At 42.1% G+C, this 27679-nt stretch overlaps 1 protein-coding gene across 2 annotated transcripts in view; it reads left to right on the top strand.

The window, feature by feature from the left end:
• ASB3 (ankyrin repeat and SOCS box containing 3) overlaps positions 1-21030 on the top strand; it is a 248972-nt gene extending 227942 nt beyond the window's left edge. Inside the window, exon 11 of one of the 2 annotated variants that reach the window (XM_073628560.1) lies at positions 19785-21030. In XM_073628560.1, coding sequence (XP_073484661.1) covers positions 19785-19832 — 48 coding nt within the window. In that variant the 3' untranslated portion in view covers positions 19833-21030. The remainder of the gene's footprint in view (positions 1-19784) is intronic. The other variant, XM_073628559.1, reaches the window with a different exon arrangement.
• Positions 21031-27679: the final 6649 nt, after the last annotated feature.

Raw genomic sequence — 27679 nt, 5'->3', positions numbered from 1 at the left:
AGAGACCTGTGGCGATGATAGAAAAAGTAATATATCGTCTGCAAATATACATAATTTGTGTGTAATACCTCCTACTTCAATGCCATTTATAGTTTGGTTTGTTCTGATGTATTGGGCCATGGGTTCGAGTATAAGGGCAAATAATAAGGGAGATAATGGGCAACCCTGTCGGGTACCTCTTTCGATATTAAAGGCATCAGATTTGTATCCAGCATATTTTATATAGGCTTTGGGTTTATTATATAATGCTTTGATCCATGTTAAAAAGTGGGGTCCAAAACCCCATTTTTGTAATGAATATTGCATATATTGCCAGGATACTGTGTCAAATGCCCTCTTAATATCGAGAGATAGAAAACATAAAGGGATTTTCCGTTTTTTAGCAATATGTGCCAATAACACTGCCCTGCGTATATTATCGCCTGCCTGTCTATTTGGCGCTATATACTATTTCAAGACAAAATATTAAAAACATTTTTTTCTTAGTCAGTAATTCTGGCATTTCTCTCCTACATGTAAAAAAATCATAATTGTTGCAAAAAAATGACTCTGAATCCCCAAACATTTATATATATATATATATATATATATATATATATATATATATATATATATATATATATATATATAGCAAAGACCCTAGAGCCTATAAAAGATGAAGTTACACCAATACCAGACGTGTCACGCTTTACAATTGCACACATGGTGCAAAACTTAAAAATCTCCACGCTTTAAATATGTTTTCAGGTTACCAGTTTAGAGTTACAGAGGAGGTCTAGTACTAGAATTATTGCTCTCACTCTAACGTTTGCGGCGATAGCTAACGTGTGTGGTCCAAACGTCGTTTACATATGCGGGCACGACCTACGTATGTGTTTGCTTCTGCATGCGAGCACGAGGGGACAGGGCACTTATAAATATATAAAAAAAAAATTAATTTTATATTTTTACAACGTCTCTTTAATTTAAATTTTTTTTTATCTCTTTTATGATTATTACCAGAAATGTAAATATCCCTTGTAATAGGAATAAATGGTAATAAGGCGAGACAGGTCCTCTACCCTGGAAAGCATGAGATCAAAAAAAAAAAGAAATAAAAAGCATCCATTTCTGCTTACCAGGGTAAAAAACTGGCAGTGTTTACATCTGCCAGCATCGGGAGTTGCATCATGATGTCGCTTCCGGCCTACCAGGATCATAGAGATGGCAGCCCTATGGTGATCCACCACTGGATCTGTTCTCTGTAACCCCGATCACATGGGAGAGGCACCAGAGGGGGGGAGATTGTGCCCTCTTCATATACAATAGTTTAGCTTTATCCACCTCTATGGTTGGCTTAAGCTAAAACTAATGGAACATCCATTTATATTTTAGTTATATTTAATATATTTGCTTGGCTTTTTTCTGTTTATTCATAGAGCCTCAGACTCTCTGTTTAAGCTACAGCCTGGCATTAACCAACACGCCACTGATGGTGCTCAGCACCAACATCACTATTAGGGTAAATTAGGTTTCTTGTACACAGGGCATTTAAGTTTTGCACTGACTGCTAACAAGCATACCTTCATTCACTTATTCACCATACTCGTTCCTTTTTGTTTCACATCACGCCTAGTCTAAGCAGCATTACTTTTCAGTCCCACTGATTTTTATGCACTTCACTATATCATTTTTTTCTTCATTTTCCTATGTATTCGACTATCATCAGCCCATTCTTTCACATCCACCGGTTTTGCTTTGTTTCTCTTTTTTTGTTTTGTGTTGTTTTGCTTTTATCACATCATTTTGTACATTCACATAACACACTGCACTAATTCACATATAAGTGTGTTTATATATTCATCCACATATATATACTCTTTCCACCCAGTCCACTCAACTCATATATACACACCAGTATCACACATATTCTTCATTCACTTACCACTCACACCTGTCATTCATTCATTACTATGATACATTGTATGGTGTCACACACAGCCCCCCCCCCCCACATTTGGAATCACTCCCTAGGACACACTTAACCCCTACAGCGCCACCTAGTGGTTAACCCCTTCACTGCCGGTCACATTTACACAGTAATCAATGCATTTTTAATTGCACTGATCGCTGTATAAATGTGAATAGTCTCAAAATAGCACCAAAAGTGTCCGATCTGTCCGCCATAATGTCGCAGTCACTATTAAAATCGCTGAGCGCCGCCATTACTAGTAAAAAAAAAAAATTTATAAAAATGCCATAAAACTATGCCCTATTTTGTAGACACTATAACTTTTGCGCAAACCAATCAATAAATGCTTATTGCAATTTTTTTTACCAAAAATATGTAGAAGAATACGTATTGGCCTAAACTGAGGAAAAAAAAAGTTTTTGTATATATTTTTTGGGGATATTTATTATAGCAAAAAGTAAAAAATAATGCGTTTTTTTTCAAAATTGTCGCTATTTTTTTGTTTTATAGCGCAAAAATTGAAATCCGCAGAGGTGATCAAATACCACCAAAAGAAAGCTCTATTTGTGGGGAAAAAAGGACGTCAATTTTGTTTGGGAGCAACGTCACACGATCGCACAATTGTCAGTTAAAGCGACGCAATGCCAAATCGCAAAAAGTGCTCTGGTCTTTTGCCAGCCAATTGGTCCATGACTTAAGTGATTAACAAGACAGGCTTGTTTGGAACCCATTTGGCATCAATGACCATTAAGACAACATTATTACAGTGCAGACATACATGGATGACAAACATTGGAATCTTTTTGACCATCTGATGATATTTTGGAATTGAACTAGTACCCCACATTATATGATATCCATGGGGATTTGCTGCAGGTGCTGACCCCCCACACCCACTGAGGGTGTCCTTAGTGTGACTCCTTGTAAGCCATACTGGGTTGAACGATATTCTTCCTCGGAACACAGGCAGCCAAGGGACCCCTGGGATCACCTAATTGATTTTAAGGAATTCTGATCAGGAGATCTCCCATTTATACATTCCATACCTTATGTTTACAACAATTGAAAATTGGGTGCTATATATTCTGCTGACACTTGAAATGCTAAATATATTCCTTTATAGCAAACCAATCCCCTGAAGAAGACCTTGACCGCATGGGTCGAAACGCGTCAGTGAACCAATACAACAGACATTTGATATGTGATGCTGTGTATAACCTTGTGTTTGCAATTTTTGGATTTTTATTATTATTATTATTTTACAGGATTTATATAGCGCCAACAGTTTACGTAGCGCTTTACAACTTGAGGGTAGACAGTACAAATACAATACACTTTGATACAGTAGGAATCAGAGGGCCCTGCTCCTTAGAGCTTACAATCTAAGAGGGAAGGTCAAAAGATACAAGAGGTAATAACTGTGGGTGATGTGCTGATTGAGAAGATAAATGTTGGAGGGAGGGACCAATGAGGAGGGAGTTGCAGTAGTCGAGGCGGGAGATGACCAGGGAGTGGATTAGAAGCTTTGTGGTGACCTTGGTTAGGAAGGGGCGTATCTTGGAGATGTTGCGGAGATTGAGGCGGCAAGCTTTGGATAGTGATAGAATGTGGGGTCGAAAGGTTAGTTCAGAGTCCAGGATTACACCTAGGACCCTGGCGTGGGGAGATGGGTTGATAGTTGAGCCGTTGATATTGACAGGGAAAGCAGGGAAGTGGCACCTGAAGGAGGAAATATCATGAGCTCGGTTTTGGAAAGGTTGAGTTTGAGGAAGTGATGTGACATCCAGGCTGATATGTCTGCTAGTAAGTGGGTAATGCGTGAGGAGACAGATGGAGAGAGCTGAGGGGTGGAGAGATAAATTTTGGGTGTCATCAGCGTAGAGATGATATTGAAAGCCATGGGAGGCAATCAACTGACCCAAGGAGGTGGTGTAGATTGAGAAAAGGAGAGGTCCAAGAACAGAACCTTGAGGGACCCCAACGGAAAAAGGAAGAGGAGAGGAGGAAGTAGAGTTGTAAGTGACACTGAAGGAGCGGTGTGATAGGTAGGATGAGAACCAGCGAAGAGTACAGTCACGGAGACCAAAGGAGTGGAGTTTTTTGAGGAGGAGTGGGTGGTCCACTGTGTCAAAGGCAGCAGAGAGATCCAGGAGAAGTAGTACAGAATAGTGTCCATTGGCTTTAGCCATTAGTAGGTCATTTGAGAGTTTAAGGAGAGCAGTTTCCGTGGAGTGTTGAGGGCGAAAACCGGACTGGAGGGGATCTAGAAGTTTATTCATGGTCAGATGGTCGCTTAGTCGGTTGTAGACCAGTCTTTCAAGAAGTTTGGAGGAGAAGGAGAGTAGGGAGATTGGACGTAAGTTGTTGAGATTGGTGGGATCCAGTGAGAGCTTTTTTAGAATGGGGATGACTAGCGCATGTTTTAGAGAGTTTGGGAAGATGCCACAGGAGAGGGAGAGGTTGAAAATGTGAGTTAGAGAGTGTAGAATCGAGTCAGAGGGTGAGCGTAGCATTTGCGAGGGAACAGGATCCAGGGGGCAAGTGGTTAGATGGGTGCTAGATAAAAGTTTAATGTTATTATTATCCCCTTACCAGAGCGCATATTTTATTTATTAACTTTTGCTGCTAAAAAAAACCCCTGGGGTAATCTTCCCATGCTGTGGGATTGTGCCCTCTTGCTGCCTGTAAAAGCCATCCAGCGGCTCATACACCGCTAGGATGGCTTTTATAAGATAGGGAATCGCTGGCTGAAAACAAAGATATCTGGATGATGACTGTAGCGGCAGGCTTCATCCAGATATCGACACTTCATATGATGGGCTTCTGACGGGAAGTGGTAAATTGAACTAATTGAACTTCTCTACTCTGCTTTCTTTTGGTCTGTGAGTGTGGTCACCCTAGGACAGGAAGTGTGTTCCTGGCAAAATCAGCATGTAAAAAAAAAGGCTGGGAAAAGAAAAGGAATGTAGCTGCCACATCTACACTGGCAAGCTGCAATATATATAATTTTAGATTTAGATACACTTCAAAAACCTTTATCTATAAGATCCTCAACCAACAAAGTCCTTATTGGGGCCTTTGTGTTTTTTTTTTTTGCTCCAACAAGCTAATTAAGAATTAGGAAAGTTGTAAGGTAGAGGACATGTCATGAAATCCAATCTCAAGTTCACATTGGCATCATCCTATAAATGAATATGGTATTTTTGAAAACAAAAGTAGTGGGACTTTAAATATACCAAATGAGAACAAAGTCAGACTAAAAATCTATATAAATTTAATTACACATAAAACATTGTCATAAACACAATATTAAAAACATAGATATGCATGAAGAAACGTTGCGATAAATACAAAAATATGTAAAACAACAGAGGAGAGGAATACAGGATATGTCTCTGATATTTTGCCTATCGGCCCATAGGATATAGAGCCAATTTAATTAAAAATGAAACTTTGAAACAGTAAAAAAAAAAAAATCTTCTATCCAAATGTCTGAAAGTTTTACATTGAAAGGATATTTTGAGTTTTAAGGGCGCTCTTTTTTTTCCCTTTTGCACTAACCTACAGTTCAGCACCTCGTAGCAAGCAACCGTAACAGGTGTTAATTGCAGCCGGGAATATGCGACACATGAACAGCATCTGTTTATGCCCCTCTGACTGGTTAATAATTATCATAACATTTATTTCACCGGTTTAGTATGTAGATGACAAAGTCTATTATGAGTCATTAGAAGGAGTTTATAACCATGGCACTTGCAGCAAGATGGTTTTGGTAGAAAGACAGTCCATCTGGTAACCAGAGATAACACAAGGTAGTAAAATATAATGGCCAAGGTTAATATGCAAGAGTTTGAAATAACTTTAACTCTCGGAATGGAAAAGACTTACAAGACCGTCTGCTTCTCTCCAAATCACTATCAGTAAAGAATGAAATGGTTTTCCTTTGTTCCTCTTGAGCACAATTCTTTACTTTTTAACGATTATCTGCAAGATGTACGCTCTTATTAGAGATTAAAGAGCGACTTTAGGCAACAAGGAAAATCATTTCATGAATGGTTGCTGCTAGCCAGCAAACACTGCGGCTCTGCCAAGAGTAGGAAGTGCGCTTGGTTTATCTTAATTAGACTTTTTTCAAACTCTCCCATGATCCGCTAGATCGTTAGGGATTTTGGATAGGTATTCATTCTATTTATACTTTACACATTCCATGCACAAATCTGCATCTTATCATATAGAAAGAGCGAATAACCTATTTCTTATCCACTTATGGTCCGCTCTATAGTAGTTTTATTGCTACAAGGTGGCACCTCTGTGCCGGATTACGTGTATATATAGGTGATCCGGCTTTTCCAGGTAGCGGGCACAAATGTGCGCTGCCGGCGACTCGCCTTCCCTCCTGAAAAACGGCAATCTGACTTGTTTACATAGGCAGATCGCAGTTCTCCCTCTGTACCGAACAATCGGCGGGTGCCGGTGGACATCGAGTCCACTGTACCTGCCGATCAGCTCCCACTGTGCATAATCACTGACCGCCCACTGACATCAATGATTGGACACCATTCTTTCAATTATGGGGCAATATTCTTCCCACTGATGACAATAATGGGACACTATTTCTGCCACTGACACCAGTGATGGGACACCATTCCTTCCACTGACACCAACAATAGGTTACTATTCCTCCCTCTGACACTGGGTTGCTATTCCTCATTTTATTGATCATTCATGCTAAGTCATTTATTAATTCCCTCTGACCACCAAGACTGAAAATGTCTCTAACTGATGCTTGGGCATTTACCACTCCTGGTGTTTACAGTCTGGCCCACCTAAAGTCAATTACAATTAAAGTCAAGACAATTATTGCATATCAGTGGATATCTTTAGGGTTGGTTAAACCTTGGCAATTGAGCTGTGTTTTTCTGAAAACCACTGTACATGTATGGTGTGAACAATGCTCATAGAAAACAGTTTTGTGTGCAGAAGAACACCTCTCAATATGGTGGAGAGTTTATGATGGATAGAGTTGGTAAGCAACCGGAATTGCAGAATTAGTTTAATTGTTTTTATCTTCATTTCCTGTACCAGAGATGCAATACCTGTGGACCTGTTGACATCTGGGTTCAATGTGAAACTGGACAGACCACAGATCCTCAGGCATTTGCAATAGATACCCAGGTGATTCCAATGGTACCAGTTCCCGCTTTTTTATGCCTTTCCTCCATTATAGCTTTTTCAACATCTGCTTCACAGGAGGCAGGTGAAAGAAATGCCGTCCATCTTAACCGCACTAGCTTGGCGTGGTATTCCAGCATCATGAACATGTCAGTGGACAGTCCTTGGACGCTTCCAACCTACCCAGGCCTCTTGTCACAAGGTCCTATCTTCCATCCTTCCTTAAAGTCGCTTGCTTTGACAGCATGGTTATTAAAGCCAGAGTCTTGAAGGGTAGAGGAGTGTCTGATGCAGTCATTCCCAAGTTTTTGAGAGCCAGGAAAGCATTCCTAAGACCCCAGGTTATCAGCAAATAAAACAAATGGCACAGCAGCATAGTCTGCTGTACACAAATAACGTTAGGCTGAGAAAAAAAAAAAAAACTCTTCCAGTCTATGATGTGTCTGCCGTATATATTTCCATGCTAAATATTCTAGTTTGGCTGAAAGTACCTTCAAACTCCTTTCTAAATAAGACTGAATGTATGTGGCAGTTTTTCAGCACAGATGGAGAAAGAGCTAGCCAAATTGCAAAGTTAATAAAAACCTTCAAATAGTGTTCATGTCTATATAAAACGAAAAAAAAAAAATTAGTAGAGCTGATGATAAATACAAAATCACAATGGAATTCTGAGTAGATAAAGGAAGATTCTACAATTGAAAAGCCTACAACAAAACAACCTATCCTCTGTGATTTTCCTTAGAGAAGCCACATTTGGGAAGGGTATTGATCCTCATAACTGTGTGTTGGCTATTTTATTTGTGCAGTCTTCAGTTTCTAATCCGAGAAAGTCCTGAAGATAATTTGCATCTCAAAAACAAAGGAAAAAAAAAAAAAAAAAAAAACAGAATTACACAGAAGCCGGTTTTACAATAAGAGCTGTCTCTTAGGAAATTCAAGATCAGAAGGGGGTTTTACTAAACAAGACAAGGCATACATATTTTATTTTTTAAAGAACTTCTGAACAATGCACAAAAGTACAGACTAGCATGTTCCTTTTGATTTATTTTCAAATGCTCTGCTGGTTGTCTAAACAAATCACTTATTGTTTGGCTAGTTGGTAATGATTTCCAGTCTTCACTGAGTAATAATTGGCGCATTTTACACCACAGTGAAGCTGTGTTTAAATCTTAGAAAACAAAAAAAATCAAAGGCAACCAGATTACATGTATCATGTTTCTACTACAGGCAAAAAGAATAAAAGTTACAGAAGATCTATCATTTCTGTTCTGTCTCAATGGGACAAAGTACATGTAGTACTTTGTCCCATGTTGCTAGGTACAGTTTGCGAGTAACGCGGTTAACGAGCGCTTTCGCAAACCGAGCACTGTATTTCTAAAAATCCTAACTCGGTTTGCAAGTGTTGTCTCGCAAAACAAGCAGGATTCAGGCCAAAAGCGGTGTGCAGTACTGCTTTTGGCCTAAGGTGGGGGGCCCCGGAGCCGAACAGCGCCGATCGTCGGCGTTCAGAAATGCATGGAAAGGCCCGAGGACAGTTCGGCTAACCTCGGAAATGCTCGTGAATGGAGTCTTTCCGAGGTTTGCCGAGGTCAGCCGAAGTGTGCTCGGGCCTTTTCGGCCGTTTCCAAGGCTCTCCCGCGCCCCCCGCCTCTGGCCGCACGTGGTATTGCATCCCATTGAAGTCAATGCGGAACGAGTTGTTTTCTTTCCATTGACTTCAATGGGAAAACTCGCTTTGATATGCAAGTACTTTGGATTACGAGCATACTCCTGGAACGGATTATGCTCGTAATCTGAGTTTCCACTGTACTTACTAAGTCTAGTTATGAGGACAGACCTCTAATGCCATAGCCAATCCAAGAAGGAGATGGTTGCTTCATAATGGCAGCTTGTCTCAGGCCTGAGCACTTTCCAGAGATGGACAATGGCAAGAGTAATGCAGAGGCCGACGCACCTCCCTCCCTCTGCATTGCTCTTGCTTGTCTCAGGAAAGTGCTTGGAGCCAAGATCAGCTCATGTTATAAAGCAGCCATTTTATTTTGAAAGATAAAGAAAATCGATCATGGGCCAAAGTACATTTAGTACTTTGTCCCATGTTGCTAGGTACTTACTAAGTCTAGTTTTGAGGTCAGACCTCTAATGCCATAGCCAATCCAGGAACAGGTAGGTAAGAGAGGGCTGCTTCGTAATGGCAGCTTGCCTAGTTCTGAGCACTTTTCAGAGATGGACAATTGCAATGCAGAGGCTGACACTCCCCCTCCCTCTGCATTGCTCTTGCTGTTGCTTGTGTCAGGAAAGTGCTCAGTAGACATGTGTGGTTCGTTTCATTCTAAATTAAAACTTGGATTAATTTTTCGTTATTCGGATATATCCGAATTTCAAAATTACAATTGTAACGAATTTAACCACTTGCCGCAAACTGCCGTAGCTGCACGTCGGTACTTTGACGCCAAATACCGTTGTTATTGCAGCAGCTAGCTGCCATAACCCTGGTATTTTCAGCAATGGCGGGCAGTCCTCTTTGGGCTAAAAGTTATCTCTGGTGGATTGGCCGCAAGATCACTTTTATTGGGGGTGCTGGTAGCGGCGGAGATGATCCAATCTGTTCACCTGAGCTAGCTGCCATAACCCCTGTATTTTCAGCAATGGCGGGCAGTCCTCTTTGGGATAAAAGTAGTCTCTGCAGTGGATTCGTCGCAAGATCACTTTTATCGGGGGCACCGGTAGCGGCGGAGATGATCCAATCTGTTTCCCTGAGAGGCCTGGAGCCGAGTGAGGGAAAGATGGCCCCCACTCGGCTCCATAACATTGGATGACGGAAGCGACGTCAAGCATCACTTCCGCCCAATGGTCTTAAAGGGGAAATAAAAATTTAAAACATTTATTTATTTATTTATTGCAAGTGTAAATAAAAGATGGTGAGGACTTTTTGACCCCAGATCTCACAATAAAGAGGTCCTGTCATGCGTTTTTTCTATTACAAGGAATGTTTACATTCCTCGTAATAGGAATAAAAGTGACCCCAATTTTTTTTTTAAAAGGACAGTGTAAAGATCAAAAATAAAATAAATAAGAAAAAATAATCATTTAAAGCACCCCGTCCCGCTGAGCTCGCGCGCAGAAGCGCACACATACGTAAGTCACGTCCGTATATGAAAACGGTGTTTAAGCCACACATGTGAGGTATTGCCGCGATCGTTATGGTGAGAGCAATAATTCTAGCACTTGTAAACTAGAACTAGAAATTCTAGTAATTCAAAACTGGTAACCTGTAGAAATTTGTAAACGTCACCAATGGAGATTTTTAAGTGGCAAAGTTTGTCGCGATTCCACGAGCGGGCGCAATTTTTAAGCACGACATGTTGGGTATCAATTACTTGGCATAACACTATCTTTCACAATATAGAAAAAATTGGGCTAACTTTACTGTTGTCCTATTTTTTAATTCAAAAAAGTGTATTTTGTCCAAATAAATTGCCCTTGTAAGACCTCTGCGCAAATATGGTGGATATAAAGTATTGCAATGACCGCCATTTTATTCTCTAGGGTGTCTGATAAATATATATACAGTATCTCACAAAAGTGACTAAACCCCTCACATTTTTGTAAATATTTTATTCTATCTTTTCATGTGACAACACTGAGGGCCGGTTCACACGGGGGCGACTTGTCAGGCGACCTAGCCGCCTGACAAGTCGCCTCCCGTTCTGTACAATGGAACCGTTCTAATCGGAGCGACGCAAGTCGCTCCGACTTAGAAGAAAGGTTCCTGTACTACTTTGGGGGCGACTTGCATAGACTTCTATACAGAAGTCGTCTTGCAAGTCGCCCCGGCAGTCGTGTGCAGGTCGCCTCGGTGAGGCGACCTGCAAGTCGTGCCGCGTCTAGTGTGAACCGGCACTGAAGAAATGACACTTTGCTACAATGTAAAGTAGTGAGTGTACAGCTTGTATAACAGTGTAAATTTGCTGTCCCCTCAAAATAACTCAACACACAGCCATTAATGTCCAAACCGCTGGCAACAAAAGTGCGTACACCCCTAAGTGAAAATGCCCAAATTGGGCCCAATTAGCCATTTTCCCTCCCCGGTGTCATGTGACTCTTTAGTGTTACAAGGTCTCAGGTGTGAATGGGGAGCAAGTGTGTTAAATTTGGTGTTATCGCTTTTAAGCGATATAAGCTTATACCCATAGTTGATCCAGAGGAAGGCAAAAAAAAAAAAACAGCAAAGCATGATCCAATTTGCTCCAGCAGGGGAAAAAAATCCTTCCTGATCCCCCAGAGAGACAATCGGATGTTTCCTGGATCAACTTTCCCTATAAATGTCAGTATCCAGTTATATTATGTATATCAAGGAAATAATCCAGGCCTTTCTTAAAACATCTAAATCTACTGAACTGGCCAGAACCACCTCTTGAGGGAGTCTATTCCACATTTTCACAACTCTAATGCCCCGTACACACGATCGGAATTTCCGACGGTAAATGTTCAATGTGAGCTTGTTGTCGGAAAGTCCGACCGTGTGTATGCTCCATAGAACATTTGTTGGCAGAATTTCTGCCAACAAATGTTTGAGAGCAGGTTCTCAAATTTTTCGACAACAAGTTCCAAACCTGTGTACACAATTCCGACACACAAAAGTCCACGCATGATCAGAATCAAGCAGAAGAGCCACAGTGGTTATTGAACTTAATTTTTCTCGCCTCTTCATACGTGTTGTACGTCACCGCGTTCTTGACGTTCGGAATTTCCGAAACATTTTTGTGACCGTGTGTATGCAAGACAAGTTTGAGCTAAGATGACCTTAAAGTGAAAAACTCAGCACCAAGTTCACTATATGGACCACTTATATATTTGTTGGTGAACAAGTATGTTGCACTTAAATGAAATAAATAGTAAATAAATAATATAAACAAGTGAGTCCAAGACACAATAGTGAACATTTGAATGCTGTGTCACCCACTTCCTCCACCTTGTGCGACCACCACCAAAAAAATAGGATGTGCCCTTACCAAAGAGCATTGACCACCTATTACGGGGGGTCAACATAGGCTTGTATGTCTGGAAAAACTCCACTTCTGTAAGGAGGTTCGCTCAACAGAAACTTCAAGCCACCACCGGGGAAAACATCGAGTTTCTTTTACTCCAACCGTGACATCAGGTCATATACCCCAAATGAGAGTGAATACAATAGTGTAAAACCTTTTTTGCCAGGATTTAATAAAGGTAATGCACTTACATGAAAAGGGAATTTAAAACAGCATGTACTGGACACAGTGGTTTCAGAGGTAGATTCTCCAAAACGCAATGACACTATCACTCGTCTGTTTTGTTGCTAATCGGACTTCTTCCGGAGTATTATATATTTGTACATGTTGATCATATCCCCCCTTATTCTCCTCTTCTCAAGAGAGAATACATTCAGTTCCCCTAATCTTTCCTCATAGCTGAGCTCCTCCATGCCTCTTATCAGTTTAGTTGCTCTTCTCTGCACTTTCTCCAGTTCCCCGATATCCTTTTTATGAACTGGTGCCCCAAACTGAACTGCATATTCCAGATGAGGTCTTACTAATGACTTGTACAGGGGCACAATGATATATCTCTCTCAGGAGTCCATATGTCTCCTAATACAAGAAAGGACTTTGCTCACTTTGGAAACCGCAGCTTGGCATTGCATGCTATTATTAAGCTTATGATCTACCAAACCCTCCAGATCTTTCTCCACTATGGATTCCCCCAGTTGTACTCCCCCTAGCATGTATGATGCATATTCTTAGCCCCCAAGTGCATAACTTTGCATTCCTCAACATTAATCCTCATCAGCCACATAGTTGCCCAATTAAACAGAGCATTGAGGTTGGCTTGTAAGTTGGAGACATCTTGTAAGGACGTTATTCCACTGCACAGCTTGGTGTCATTCGCAAACACTAAAATGGTACTTTTAATCCCAGACCCAATATCATTTATAAATGTATTAAAAAGTAAGGGTCCCAGCACTGAACCTTGGGGTTATAAAGCTGACATCTCCTTCCTTCCTGTAGTGGGATCATCCCCAGATGGGGGGAGTGTTCAAATCAGACCTCATAACTAGACTTAGAAAGCACCTAGCAACATGGAACTAAGCACTACATACATTATTCCATAGGAGACAGAATAGCCAACAAATTATAAATCTTCTTTAACCCCTTGCCGTGGACTGCACACAAATATGCGGCCTAACGGAAGTGGGCTTTTTTCTGTGGGGCCGCATATCTCCCTTTGTGCTGGGAACGAGATGCACATCACTCTCCCAGCAGAGAGACTGGGCTCTCACCGAGAGCCCCGGGTCTCGTTTTAATGATCGGGACCTGGGACTTTCGATTCCAGGTCACCCGATTGCTGTGACATTGGCTATCACAGTGATCAGTCACTGTGAGCCCACACCTGTGTTTACTTCCACTTCTGAATGAAGATGATACTTTGTATCTTCCTCTTCTTGCAGCAGAGGAAAATGTAAACAACACACAATAAGTGTGTAAAAAAAAAATTACATTTAAAATAAAAGATAAAGAAAAAAATAACAAGATCAAGGTTTGCCAGGGTTAGTGTTAGAGGGTTAAGGTCGGGGTCAAAGGTCAGCATATTTTGAGTTGAACAAAAAAAAAGTTTAAATTGGTATCAGTGTCAGTGTGTTTTAGGGAGGATAAAAAAAAAAAAAAGCATTATGCACACTATTGCTTCTGGGCTGTACTACGGGTACAAACAACAACATATACATATGTGGTATCGCTGTAATCGTCAGGAACAGGAGAATTTATTTTGGGTTGTTCTTTGGTGGTAAATTATAGTAGCAAGAAATATACAACTAACTTATAAAACATGATTTTTTTTTACTATTTTGTACCAGTTTTCCTTTGATAATTAAAAAAAAAATAAGGAGATATCCCTTACCATTTATCACCAAAAGAAAGCCCAATTTGTCTTGCAAAATACAAAGTATAATCCACCTGGATGCACAAAGTAGTCGTGAGGATATGTAAATTTTTACTAACACATGTCAAAGTTGCAAAATTGTGCTTAGGCCTTTACATTTGTTTTACCCTTAGGCATGAAGGGGCTAATGTCTTAAGCTGTCCATATGCATGTCAACTTTTAGGCAACTTCTGCCACTTCAATCAACTGGATGGTTGACTGAAAGAAAACAGTCTACCACCCAGGTCAATCATCAGAATTCAATTGATCAAACTGGGCTATAAATTGACAGCTCCAATGCAGGTAACTGATTGAAACCAGAAAACAACTACAACAATTTCATCAAAAATGATTGTCTTTTTCCTCTGGATTCAAACAAGGCAATTTAGATTCCATCTGTTTGCGGTCAGTCAACACACTAATTTTATTTTCCAATTACTTGAGATTTTAAATCCAGCTTAAGAGAAAGTGGTTGAGATAGACAGAAAGAGGCCAAGTGTATGGACAGCTTTTAATGATTGATGTGGGCAACACAGATGGGATCACTTTTCAACAGTCTAGATGTCCAGTTGAAGCACACATTAGCCGTTATTCCATCTATAGGGAGAACTTGTCTTTAATCAACTACACAAGGGTTGGAGCATTGGGTACTTGAGGACAATAGCCAAAACTTTGTATTTTAGTTTTAAATAGAGTAGGGTATGATAAAAAAAAACCCTATTTTTTTTTAATCTGTCCGTGTTCCATTGGGAGGATTTCCCTTCACTTTCTGTTTTAGAGATGCAACACCTGTGGACCTGTTAGCATCTGGGTTCCATTCCAAACTAGATGGATTAATTGAAAGGTATCCTCAGGCATTTGGAGGAGATGCCCTGGTGATGCTGTGGGACCAGTTCTCGCTGATTTATGCCTTTCCTCCATTACAGCTTCTTTCACATTTGTTTCAAAGGATCCAGGTGAAGGGAATGTCAGCGATTTTAATTGCACCAGCTTTGCTCAGGAGAACATGGTATTCCAACATTGTGAACATTTCAGGGGACAGTTGTTGGGTGCTTCCAACCTGCCCAGGTCTCCTGTCACAAGGTCTGATCTTCTATCCTTCCCTATTAGCTTTAACGGCATTGCTATTGAAGCCAGAGTCTTGAAGCATAAGGGAGTGTCTGATGCAGTCATCCCCACACTTTTGAGAGCCAGGAAGGCTACTTCAAGGAAGACCTACAACAGAACCTGGTGTGAGGTTAGGAAATGTTATCCTTGTGCAAGTATGTTTGTCACGATCAGAGGTCAGGCTCGAAGACCAGTTGCTATAGCAGTTTATATAGCAGTATAACAGGCAGTACACAGGCAGTCACCCTGGCGAATTACACGGGCTCACCTGAGGTGCAGATTCTAAGTACTAACCAGTGTTCACCAGAGCTCCTAATGGTGGAGATGGATTTTTCTGCATACCAGGTCACGGTCCTCAGGATCGCCCCACCAGGAGGTGAGCAAGCCAGGGTCCAGTAGTGGATAAGCAGGTAAAGATCAAACAGAAACGTAGTCAGTAAACAAGCCAAAGGTCAGTAACGAGTAGTTGCAGGTTGGGATCAGGCAGAAGCGTAGTCAAGGAACAAGCCAAGGGTCAATAACAAGTGATAGCAAAATATGGACAGCAGCAGGGAAGACGAGCGAGATACTGGCTTAAGAGAGCACAAAAATCTGGCAAACAGGAAGTGCAGGGAAATGGCCTAAATCAGAAAGTTCATGGGAGGAGCAAAGAGTTCAAGGTTTAGCAGAAGTCAAGGCAAAAGGCAGGGTTGTCCAATGAATTAGACAGGGTGCTGTCCAGCATCTTAGGTAGCTCAGCCAGAATAGTCCTTGCCAGCCACAGAGGTCCCAGGTTCAGGTACAGGCCCTGACAATGTTGACTTTTCTTCAGTCAGGGGTAAATATGCGACTGGCCTTGAATGTAATCAAGGGACAGATTTCGGCCTTGGCAGTCTTATTTTAGAGGCCAGTTGCTTCTCATTCCTTAGTGCGTGCCTTTGTTCTGGGTGTCATGTGCATCTGTAAGTTATAAACAAATATATACCGCGCTGTCTCAAAAAAAAAAAAAAAAACTAAAGCAGCCAGCACAGCAGTGGATAAAGTTGCAAAAATGACAAATAGGGTGAAATGTGCAGCGCTTATGTGATCATATAAACCATAACAAATAATATTAGTACAGAAAACTTGAATAATAAATGATGTGCTCAAAAATACTCCAAGCAGTCCTCTATTATGACATGTGATGTCTATAAACAGAGTAACTTGGACGTGTGATGTCCAAAAAAGAAAAAAGTCAGTGACAAGCTTCAGTCATGTGTGATGATAATCCTCAACCACATGTGGATATAATATAGTGACAGTCTTTAACTTCAAATATGTATGATGTAATAACAGTTAATAGTGGGTCCACCACCAAAGACACCAGAAGCTGCTTACCAGAGGGATTGAACTCAAATAGGTGTACACCTAGTGAGTCAATCAAGCTTTGTGGTATAATATACCAAGGGGATCAGATGCTCTATCCAGATATGACCTCCAGATGGACCTCCGAACAAGTGTAAGGTATGGATGGACTCAGTAGATATAGGCAGTCAGCCCCATAATTAAAAGAAAGAGGAAGGCATATAGTGTAACTCCGTATGGAAATTTTAATACATAAAAAGCAAAGGAAATACACTCACGTGTTAAGCAGTAAAATCAAGCGCTTGTATAAAAGAAGACAGTGGTCTCAGCATATCCTTCCGACGCGTTTCGACTTTGAAGTCATCATCTGGGATGGCTTCTAAGTCGATGATGAAGATGATGACTTCTAAGTCGAAACGCGTCGGAAGGATATGCTGAGACCACTGTCTTCTTTTATACAAGCGCTTGATTTTACTGCTTAACACGTGAGTGTATTTCCTTTGCTTTTTATGTATTAAAATTTCCATACGGAGTTACACTATATGCCTTCCTCTTTCTTTTAATTATGGGGCTGACTGCCTATATCTACTGAGTCCATCCATACCTTACACTTGTTCGGAGGTCCATCTGGAGGTCATATCTGGATAGAGCATCTGATCCCCTTGGTATATTATACCACAAAGCTTGATTGACTCACTAGGTGTACACCTATTTGAGTTCAATCCCTCTGGTAAGCAGCTTCTGGTGTCTTTGGTGGTGGACCCACTATTAACTGTTATTACATCATACATATTTGAAGTTAAAGACTGTCACTATATTATATCCACATGTGGTTGAGGATTATCATCACACATGACTGAAGCTTGTCACTGACTTTTTTCTTTTTTGGACATCACACGTCCAAGTTACTCTGTTTATAGACATCACATGTCATAATAGAGGACTGCTTGGAGTATTTTTGAGCACATCATTTATTATTCAAGTTTCCTGTACTAATATTATTTGTTATGGTTTATATGATCACATAAGCGCTGCACATTTCACCCTATTTGTCATGTGCATCTGGTCAGGCCACTTTTGACTCCGTGGGACCTCAATTTGGTGTTATCGGTTTTACAGAAACCAGCTTTTGAGCTGATTAGGGACCTTTCTTTAGTCCTTTTGACACAGAAGATTGTTTTCCTGATTGCAATTACTTTGGCACAATTACTTTTTTGCTAAAGATGGTTTTGGCTTTCCATGTTAACCAGGACATTGTTTTTCCGTATTTTTTCCCCTGACCTCAGTCGCTGGGGGACAGGGTCCTACACACTTTAGATGTGGTTTTGGCTCTCAGGGTGTATCTGAAAATGACTGCTGAAATCAGATAGTCAGACTCTTAAAATGGCCAAAGTAGAGTCTTGACGCTTCCAAGTCCACTATTTCTCATTGGATTATTTGGGTTATTTCTCAGTCCTATGGCTTGAAAGGAAAGGCACCACCTTTCATATGCAAGGTCTCAGTCTGGTCTTTGGTTCACACTTTTACAAGGTGGGTGTAAGAGCTGAACAGAACTTGTCTTTTTGTCACAGTGTGTTCCAGGTGGCTGTTTAGTTCTTTTTCGGCCTATCGGTGGATGCCCTGTCTCCCTCCTCTTATGAGCATTGCTTTAGGACATCCTTATGAGTAAGAAATAATATGGCTGCCCTGTGTCCCATAATGTGCGATAAAGAAAACTGGAGTTTTTACTTACCTGTAAAATCCATTTCTTGGAGTACCCATAGATTCCCCCCCTCTATGTTTATGATGTATGGCTTGCTACAAAACTGAGGTGCTTTCTGTATGGGAGGGATTATATAGGAGAGGACTTCCTGTCTTTTTGCCAGTGTCCAATCACCTTGTGGGTGGCTTATAATACCATGAGTAAGGAGTAATATGGTTGCTCCATGTTCCATGATGTACTCCAAGAATTGTATTTTACAGATAAGGCAAAAATACAGTTTTCCCAAAAGGAGAATCAAAATTCTGTAACTGCCTAAAAGTATTGGCTGGAGCTTTTATTTATTAGTCATATAAATTCTACCTTCAATTACTACTCTATCTAACACCCTCTGTACAGGTTGACAATGCTGCTGTCCAAGGGTGGCTACATTGATACAGCGGAGCAGTGAGTGGAGCCACCCTAGGACAAGGAAGCATGTTGCTGGCTGGATCACCTGGTAAAAAAAAAAGGTATACAACCACTACATATAAGGAACTGCAATATATTAGGCTGGGTTCACACTGCCGTGTGGAGCAGCTCACAGCAGGGGTCCGGTGCTTGCCTGTTCACCGTTTCAGGTCCGATTTCAGTCCGAATTTTTGGCTGAATTCGGACCTGAAAGGGCCAAAAGATGCACAGGACTCCTGTGCAATTCGCTCCGCAGCCGTCCCAGAGTTGTGTGAACCGGCTCTATTGAAAGCCGGTCACAGTCTCCTGACATGCGAATTGGATGCTGGGAAGCTGGGAAACCCGCATCCAATTTGCAATAGTTTGAACCCAGCCTTACATTTATGTTTTTGGGTTTATTTTATATATATATATATATATATATATATATATATATATATTTATTTTTATTTTATTTTTTTTTTTGGAAAGATGAGGCCGTGCCACTGGCTAATATGGTGGTCTGGGCCAAGTTTTCTAGAAAACAGGCACACCAATGGTGCAAGTGTGTGCTGGCTTCTTAGTAGTATCAGGATTAGAGGTCAGTGCCTCCAGTGTGTGTTGGGGGCAGACAGAGTTTCACAGCTGCACCATGTTGTCCAGGACAGACAAAGGTACAAGCCTTTGAAGGACATTAGCAGCAAGGAGCTGCAGGATATGAGACCAGCTGAAAGAGGTATAGCGGTTGGAGCACAAGCACTGGGATGTGGTTGATTGTCAGGAGGACTGAAGGTACTAAGTGTGAGCTGTAAAACTGCAAAGAGAGCCAGGAGGCTGAATACTTTTTTTTGTTTTTTTTTGATGGTGGAAACCCCTGCGTGGGCAACTGGTATTCTGTTTGTGGAACTTTTCGTTGCTGTTTAAACTCAAAGTGGGGGAGAAAAATCCCTGAAAATATATTTCTGGCATGGAGTCAATTCACTGCTGGCACCACCAATGAGCTACAAAACCCCCAAGTTGTCACAATATATGAACCCCACTAAGCCTAAGTTCACACTAGTGCATAATTATGCATTTTCAATGTGTCTATGTAGTGCACTCTGGTGTTTTTTGGATTGCATTTTTATGATTTATGCTTTTTTTTTTTTGTAGATGGAGGAAAATGGCTGTTCAACACAAAATCGTGCCAAAAACACATAGTACGTGTGCTTTTCATGCGTTCGCATTGAAGTCTATGGGGCCAAAAATGCACCAAAAGAAGCACCTGCACCTTTTCAAAAACCGCACCGCATCATGTTGTATTGATGTAAACAGGCACCATAGAGAATAATGTGATTTCCTTTATTGTGCATTGAAGTGCGACAACAGACACAAGAGAAATCATACTTATGTAAATGGGGCCTAATTGTCCTGGTGACAGTGGTGGGGAAATTTAAAACTTTTTAGTGGTCACTTAAACAGAAATAGACAGCATATAGACAGGAGTCAGATGTTATGGTGGGAGCTGTCTAACAGGGAATTGACCGACTTTTTCAAATTTTTGACTTTGTTCTAGGTTGGAACTTGCCACTCATCTCACAGTACAATGTTGCCATCAAGTTCATTTAAAGTCATTGTCACCGAGGCCACTAATTTCAAGTACATTTCATTTTGTTTTAGCTTCAGTAACAGCTACACCTTAAATTACAGTGAAATAAATGGAAAAATACAACATAAACGCATTTCCAGGAAAGTGAATTTAATTCTGTCTGCAAAGCACCACATGCTGTAAAATGACATTTGATTACTAGATACAAAAGGAAACACACATTAAACTAAATAATACATACGCTAATGTTTATTTATAGGAATCAAATCTTCTTTTGTCTCATAAAGCTGTATTGTCACTACAGTAAAGTATTTGCCTTTGTTCATTTTTTATGAGTTGTGTTTAATCCAATGATTGTTAACATTCACCGTTAATCTTTCTTTTCTTCCTTCTAAAACAACAATAAACCCTGAACAAGTATATGATGTTCACACTGCTGGCTACCTTAAGGATTAGATATCACTGCCAAGAAAACAAGAGATTAAGATTCATTTTCATTTGGAAAACAAAAGCCTCTCCAGAGGAAACGCAGATGGAGTCTAGTTCAAACAAATTTGAAGTGTTCTATCACAGGTGTGTTACAACTTCAAAGGAAACCACAGTTATTATACAAGTTGTGTCTCTAGAATGATACTTTGTAGTGTACAGTGTTTTTTTTTTTTAACTAAGCAAATTTGGCCAATTTATTAATAAAGGTGGACAGGTTAGCAACCCAAATGCATGAAAGGATAAGTACACCTTTTATAAAATGACCTTCATAGCAAATGTTGACAGGCTCCATACTCCAGTATGCCAAAAAAAAACAATTGGCTTTATTGTAAGGAGCAAACATTTTAATATGATGTAATATCATAAATAAAAGATATGTGATTTTATATAATTGATTGTGATTGTAATGAGTATAATATATTAACACCTCAAAATGTCCCCAATTCGACAAATATGTGTATTTTTTGTAATTCTTTATTTATTTTGTGCTTTTTGTTTTTTTGTCAGAAAGAAGTATGTTTATTGAACAGACTCGTAAATACATATCATTAAATATACATCATCAAATCAGTCACGTTACAGCCATACTGTCAGAAACCATGAAATCAGGCCAGGACAGAAGTACAGTTCAATCACACTTGTTTAATAATAAAAGTAAAAAGAACAAACGTAGTCAAAACATAGCCAAATTTCAGTAACCATAACGGATAGTCAGCCAAGCCAGAAGTCAGGGATCAATGTAGTGGAAAAGCAAGCAGGATCTGGAGCTAGAAGGGATGCCAGCAAAGCAAGTCTTGAACAGGATCGCAGGAGATAGTTTCTGTGATGTTGACCAAGGCGAAGGTAGAGATCCTCTGGACTGGACGGCTTAAGTAGGCAGGACTGACGAGTAGGATATCATCAACAGCTGAGTAACTGTGGAGAGATAGGAGCTGGCAATTAGTTGACAGCTGAGCGGCCAGCTCAGAGAAGGAAAGGTTGAGCCCAACCCTGACACATACAAAGCAAACATATGCAAATAAAAAAGGATATCACAAGGAAGTAACAGCCAACAGGCAAAAATGATATGCATTGGTATTAATAATCAAATGCATAAAAGGTTAACATACTCATAATGAAATATAACATAAACTAAAAACAAAAATAAAACAAATCTCCCAGAGCCCTGAGGGGTAGGAGAAAACCAGCATGTGGCCTGTGTGGCCACAAATTTCATGGGACTCAATTACCTGGGCAAATTTATCAAGAGGCTCTCTTTCCCTAAATAGGGACCTAACCCTGAAGAAGTCTGTCTAACCAGCTGGTAAATTGCAAGACCTGAAACATCCAGCCATGGTTGCCACATAGAATAGAATTTACAATGTACATTTCTATGTTGATAGGTCAGCTTCTCACATATTAGCAAATTATTTACTTGTTCCGCCCACTGCTGTCTGGTAGGCACTCGGGAAACAATCCAATATTGAGCAATGAGCTTATGAGTGATATATAACAACCATAAAACCGCAACATTAGCTTGTGACGTTAAGGATTCTTCCTCCAAGGCACCCAGCAGCGGACTGGCTGCCAGGATTCAGAGGAGGGTAAAGTGCTGGGCGGATCCAATGTGTGTGCAGGAAATGGTCAGGGCCTGCTGTCAGACAGATTCCGGTCAGGAATGACAGCATGCGCTCAGCTGAGCGTGGTGGGTAAGGCCAGTTAGTGCCAGTGGAGGGCCCCATGGAGGAGGAGGCAGAAGAGGAGGAGGTCAGGGTGGAGGAGCCCTCGCTCTTTATTGCAGCTGCCACCGGAGATCCTGGTGGAGAAGGGACACAGGCACCAGATCATCTCCACTGACACCATCTGAAAGAGCTGCTGCTGGACAGGTGAAACCTGGAAAGACTAGTGCTACCCAAGGTGTGTGTGAGATTGCCCCCCACCTGTCCCACTGCCCCGCTCCTGTCACGCTGCCCCAAACCTATCCCACTTCAACCCTCCTGTCCCCCTGCCTCCCTCCTGTCACGCTGTCCCACTGCCCCCTCCTGTCCCACTTCCCCTCTCCTGCTTTCTACCTGTCCCACTCCCCCCATCCTGTCCAGCTGCCCCCCTCCTGCCATAATGCCCCCACCTGTCCTGTTTCCCCCCTCCTGTCTTGCTGCCCCCTTCTGTCATATTGCCCCCACCTGTCCTGCTGCTCCCCACCTGTCCCACTGTCCTCTACCTATGTAGGGAGAAGATGAGACTGGAGGAGGACATGGGATGGAGGAGATGGGACTGGAGGAGGAGGACGTGGGATAGAGGAGATGGGACTGCAGGAGAAGGAGGACGTAGGATAGAGGAGATGGGACTGAAGGAGGAAGAGGATGTGGGATGGAGGAAATTGGACTGGAGGAGGAAGAGGACTTGGGATGGAGAAAGAGGAGGACATGGGATGGGGGAGATAAGGCTGGACAAGGAGGACATGGGATGGAGAACATGAGGTGGAGAAGGAGGACATGGGATAGCCAGAAGGCAGATTCTGTGGGATGACCAGTGAGTGGATCCTGGGGTATGCTGGTGGTCAGGCCCAAAGCTGTGCAAGGGACCCCAACATTTCTAATGGCTGCCCTGGTGGGGACCCAATAAAAGCCTTTACCACTCTTTCCAAAATGCAAAAAATGTCTTTCAAATTCAAAGATGACTTTACAGGGTCACTATAATGTATTTCCCGAACACTTTGCTGTGTGCATTTTAAAAGTTTAATTTCTAACTGTGACTATAGCAATTTTTTAACAGCAAAAACTGTGCTACAACCCACACTTGTGCATCCAAATAACTAGTTGGTTCTTACAATACATTTATGCAATTCCAATGATTGCATTTGCATTATTCTTTTAGCTACATGTAGCACCCTGATGTTTAGGCAGTATATTGAAAAAACTAAATTTCCTCTAGGTGGGACTTTAGAATGGGGCAGATAGCAGGATGAAGTATGAAAAAGATGTGTAAAAAATATATATGATTTTATTAAGAAAAATGTTTTAAAAATATTTAGCACATATAAACAGTACACATTTCAAAATCACAATAAGGTTCTGGAAATAACTGGTCATACAGTGACAGTTCAGTTTGGACAACTGGTAACCGCAGAGGTCTGTTGAGTTGGTAGTGAACACAACAGAAAAAACCCAACGCGTTTCGAAATTGCTATTTCTTCATCAGGGGTTCGCTGTGAGGGTGGACATAAGTGAGGACCTGCAGTACTGTACTCCCATATTGACCAGATCAATCCTTTGATCATCTTCGGGCTCTATCAAAGTTCCCTGGTATACCTGCCTGCACAGCTTTCAACAAGCAGGTGCTCATTCTTTGGTTACTCCCTTCGTCCCACCCCTCCCTTTGGTTTCCTTCTGGCAAGCAAAGGGTATACTTCGGAGGGCCAGACCGGGTTGTCCTTTGTGTGGGACTTTGTTCTCTTTCCCCCTCCTGTTGCCGTTGGACCCACCTCCCTGTGTTGATGTATTGACCTACCCCGCCGGGTCGGGGGCCTCGCAGGCTGACAGCTGCTACACATTTTGTTCTTAAACGATACACTCTGGATAGGAAACTATTTCAAGAGCCATACAGCTTGCACAACGTTTGTACGTTCTGCGATAAATCGCATACACCCCTGATGAAGAAATAGCAATTTTGAAACGCGTTGGGTTTTTTCTGTTGTGTTCACTACCAACTCAACAGACCTCTGTGGTTACCAGTTGTCCAAATTGAACTGTCACTGTATGACCAGTTATTTCCAGAACCTTATTGTGATTTTGATATGTGTACTGTTTATATGTGCTAAATATTTTTTAAAAAATTTTCTTAATAAAATCATATATATTTTTTACACATCTTTTTCATACTTCATCCTGCTATCTGCCCCATTCTAAAGTCCCACCTGTGACGAACGCGGGTGTCAGATCCCTGCCCTCCTCGCTAACCCGCGACAAAGGACCGGCCAACCTCACACCACGCTGTCACTTACGTAACAATGCCACTCTCAGCTGCGCCCAGCACAAAGATTTTCCAGCTTGCGGGACCACAATCTAGGTGCGAGCAGCCTGAGAGTGATTGTCACTGGGCTAATTACACAATTAACCCTTTAACTGCCACCACCCCCGTTTAAAAGACCGAGCCGGGGGAGACTCGTAATTTTGCAATACCAATTATAATTTTAGAATAAGCGTCTGACACACACACTGCCACTACAGACAGATCTGCTCAGAGTCTTACTCTACAACAGTAGCGCCCTTCAAGAGGCAGGTTCGTTTATAGCTTGCATTAGGAGCTTTAGAGACAAGGTTAACACTTTTCAACATAAGGGTTTATTATGAAAAGGTCAAAGTTGATGCAAATAAAATATTTACAGAAAAAAAAGATGTTTCAAAAAATAAAGACAATATACAGCCACAAAGCAATAAGGTAGAATTGGGAAGGAAGGATACTTGCAATTAATGTCCGAGGGTTGATCAGAGTTCGATCGATGAGCTAGGTAATTGGTTCTCGACTTGGCAGATGTTTCTTCTTGGATGGTAAAAGGAGAACTCCCCATTGTCTTGGCATCTCCTCTTTTCTGTCAAATCAAAAGGGGTGTTGACAGCGACCAGTAACCAATCATCTGGTCAGCTGGTGTAGGGGTTGGTTGCTGGGAGGTGTCTACACTCATGACCACGTCCCAGGTACATTTTGTAATACATGTTCATATATCTGCATCTGTAGGGTTTACAGACTCCAAATATCCATATTATTATTCAACTTGAGATTTCCTTCAAAACAAGTCTAAACATGCCATATCTATAACGTATAGCCTGCTTTGGAGGAATAAGTGGTCCCAGGGGTTTCCCATATGACCTGACATAGGGGTGTCTGGACTTGAAACGTTCCATATTATCTGAGGAAGCTAAATATATCCAGATTATGTCTGTGCTATTACTAAGTCAGAAGTTATGAAACATGCTGAAATTTCATACTTATTCTAGGGAGGTGTATTCAGAAGACTTTACGACCGAGGCCTGTTTGTTCTCTGAGTGGGGAGGGTGACAGTTTTACGACAGGCCTGAACACTGCCCTTACAACAAATGTTTTCTACTGACTTAGCCTGCTCTGTTTTCTCTGTTGAGATAACCTTTTCTGTTGAACTTAAAAAGCTTTGAATTCCTAAGGTGGGGAAGACGGAGTTCAGAGTTCTCTGTGAGGTTACATGGTTAGCAAAACTGTCATGGCTACTTCCACACAAGATGGCAGCTAGCTACAGCTTGTCATGTCCCGTACTTGATATCGTTACACCTCCCCCCTTAGGTGGTTGCATGGGAGGGAACTACAATTTCCCTCCTGACGCAACCGACTCCTGCGGGCTCGGCTTGTCGTGACAGCCCATCAGCATTGCCATGGGCGCTGCCTTTCTTATGCTGGATGGTGAAATCGTATTGCTGAAGAATTAGGCTCCACCGAAGTAGTTTGCCATTCTCCCCAGCAACACGATTTAGCCAGCTCAAGGGATTGTGATCTGTGATCACAGTGAAGTGCCGTCCATAAAGCTACGTTTGTAACTTCTGGAGAGCCCACATGATCGCAAGACACTCCTTTTCGATCGTGGCATATGCTACTTCCCTGGGAAGCAGCTTCCTGCTCAGGTAGAGGATGGGATGCTCCTCTCCGGCCTCGTCCACCTGGCTCAGGACTGCACCCAATCCAAAGGCAGAGGCATCCGTCTGCACAAGGAAACGGCGGGTGAAGTCTGGAGCCTGCAGCACAGGTGCGCTGGCCAGCGCCCCCTTCAAGGCCTGAAATGCCTGCTCACATTCTGGTGTCCAAGACACCACCTTGGGCAGTTTCTTTTTGGTTAGGTCAGTCAGAGGTTTGGCCAGGCTACTATAGTTACATACAAATTTCCTATAGTAGCCAGCGGTCCCCAAGAAAGACATAACCTGCTTTTTGGTTTGAGGGGTAGGCCAGGCCAGGATGGCCTCAACCTTCCCTGTCTCGGGTTTCAGGGTACCTCCTCCTACCTGGTGTCCCAAGTACTGCACATCAGTCATGCCAATCTGACACTTACTGGGTTTGACAGTCAGATTGGCGGCTGTCAGTTGGTCTAGGACCTGTGACAGGTGCACCAGGTGTTCTTCCCAGGTAGGGCTGAACACGGCGATGTCATCCAAGTAGGCTACGGCAAAGGTTTCCAGCCCCTCCAGTAAGTCATTCATGACTCTCTGGAAGGTAGCTGGGGCATTCTTCATCCCAAACGGCATGACGGTAAACTCGAACAATCCGAATGGGGTGATGAAGGCCGACTTTTCCCGAGCCTCAGGGGCCAGAGGAATTTGCCAGTACCCCCTGCTCAGATCCATGATTGTTATATAACGGGCGGCCGCCAGCCTATCTAACAACTCATCAATCCGGGGCATGGGGTAGGCATCTGCAGTAGTGATGGCATTCAGCTTCCGGTAGTCCACACAGAACCTGGTCGTCTGGTCCTTTTTGGGGACCAAGACTACTGGGGACGCCCAGGCACTGTGGGACTTCTGAATCACCCCCAGCTGCAGCATTTCCTCCACCTCCCTTTTCATGTCGGCCAGCACCTCCAGGGAGACGCGATAGGCCGACTGTTTAATGGGGGGATGTGCCCCGGTGTCCACCTGGTGGACAGCGAGGTGTGTCCTCCCAGGTTTTCCCGTAAACCTGCTACCATGTACTGCCAGCACTCGCTTCAGTCCAGGTACCTGGGTGGGGGTAAGATTGGAGTTTATCAGGAGTTCTGAGTCTACCTCCCTGGTGTCTGCTAGCAGGTCCAGAAGTGGATCAGCCTCCTCGGGCTCTGGCCTGCTGCAGACCGGCATGACATAGGCCGTGCGCTCATGATGGGCTTTGATCATGTTAACATGAATGGCCTTCTGCCGTCTATGCCCTTCTCCCAACCTGACCAAGTAGGTGACATCATTCAGACGCTGGGTGATGGTGTACGGGCCTTCCCATG

This window comes from Aquarana catesbeiana, linkage group LG04 (assembly GCF_042186555.1).
Source record: "Aquarana catesbeiana isolate 2022-GZ linkage group LG04, ASM4218655v1, whole genome shotgun sequence".
Classification (NCBI taxonomy): Eukaryota; Metazoa; Chordata; class Amphibia; order Anura; family Ranidae; genus Aquarana; species Aquarana catesbeiana.
This window is presented reverse-complemented; position numbering and strand designations above follow the sequence as displayed.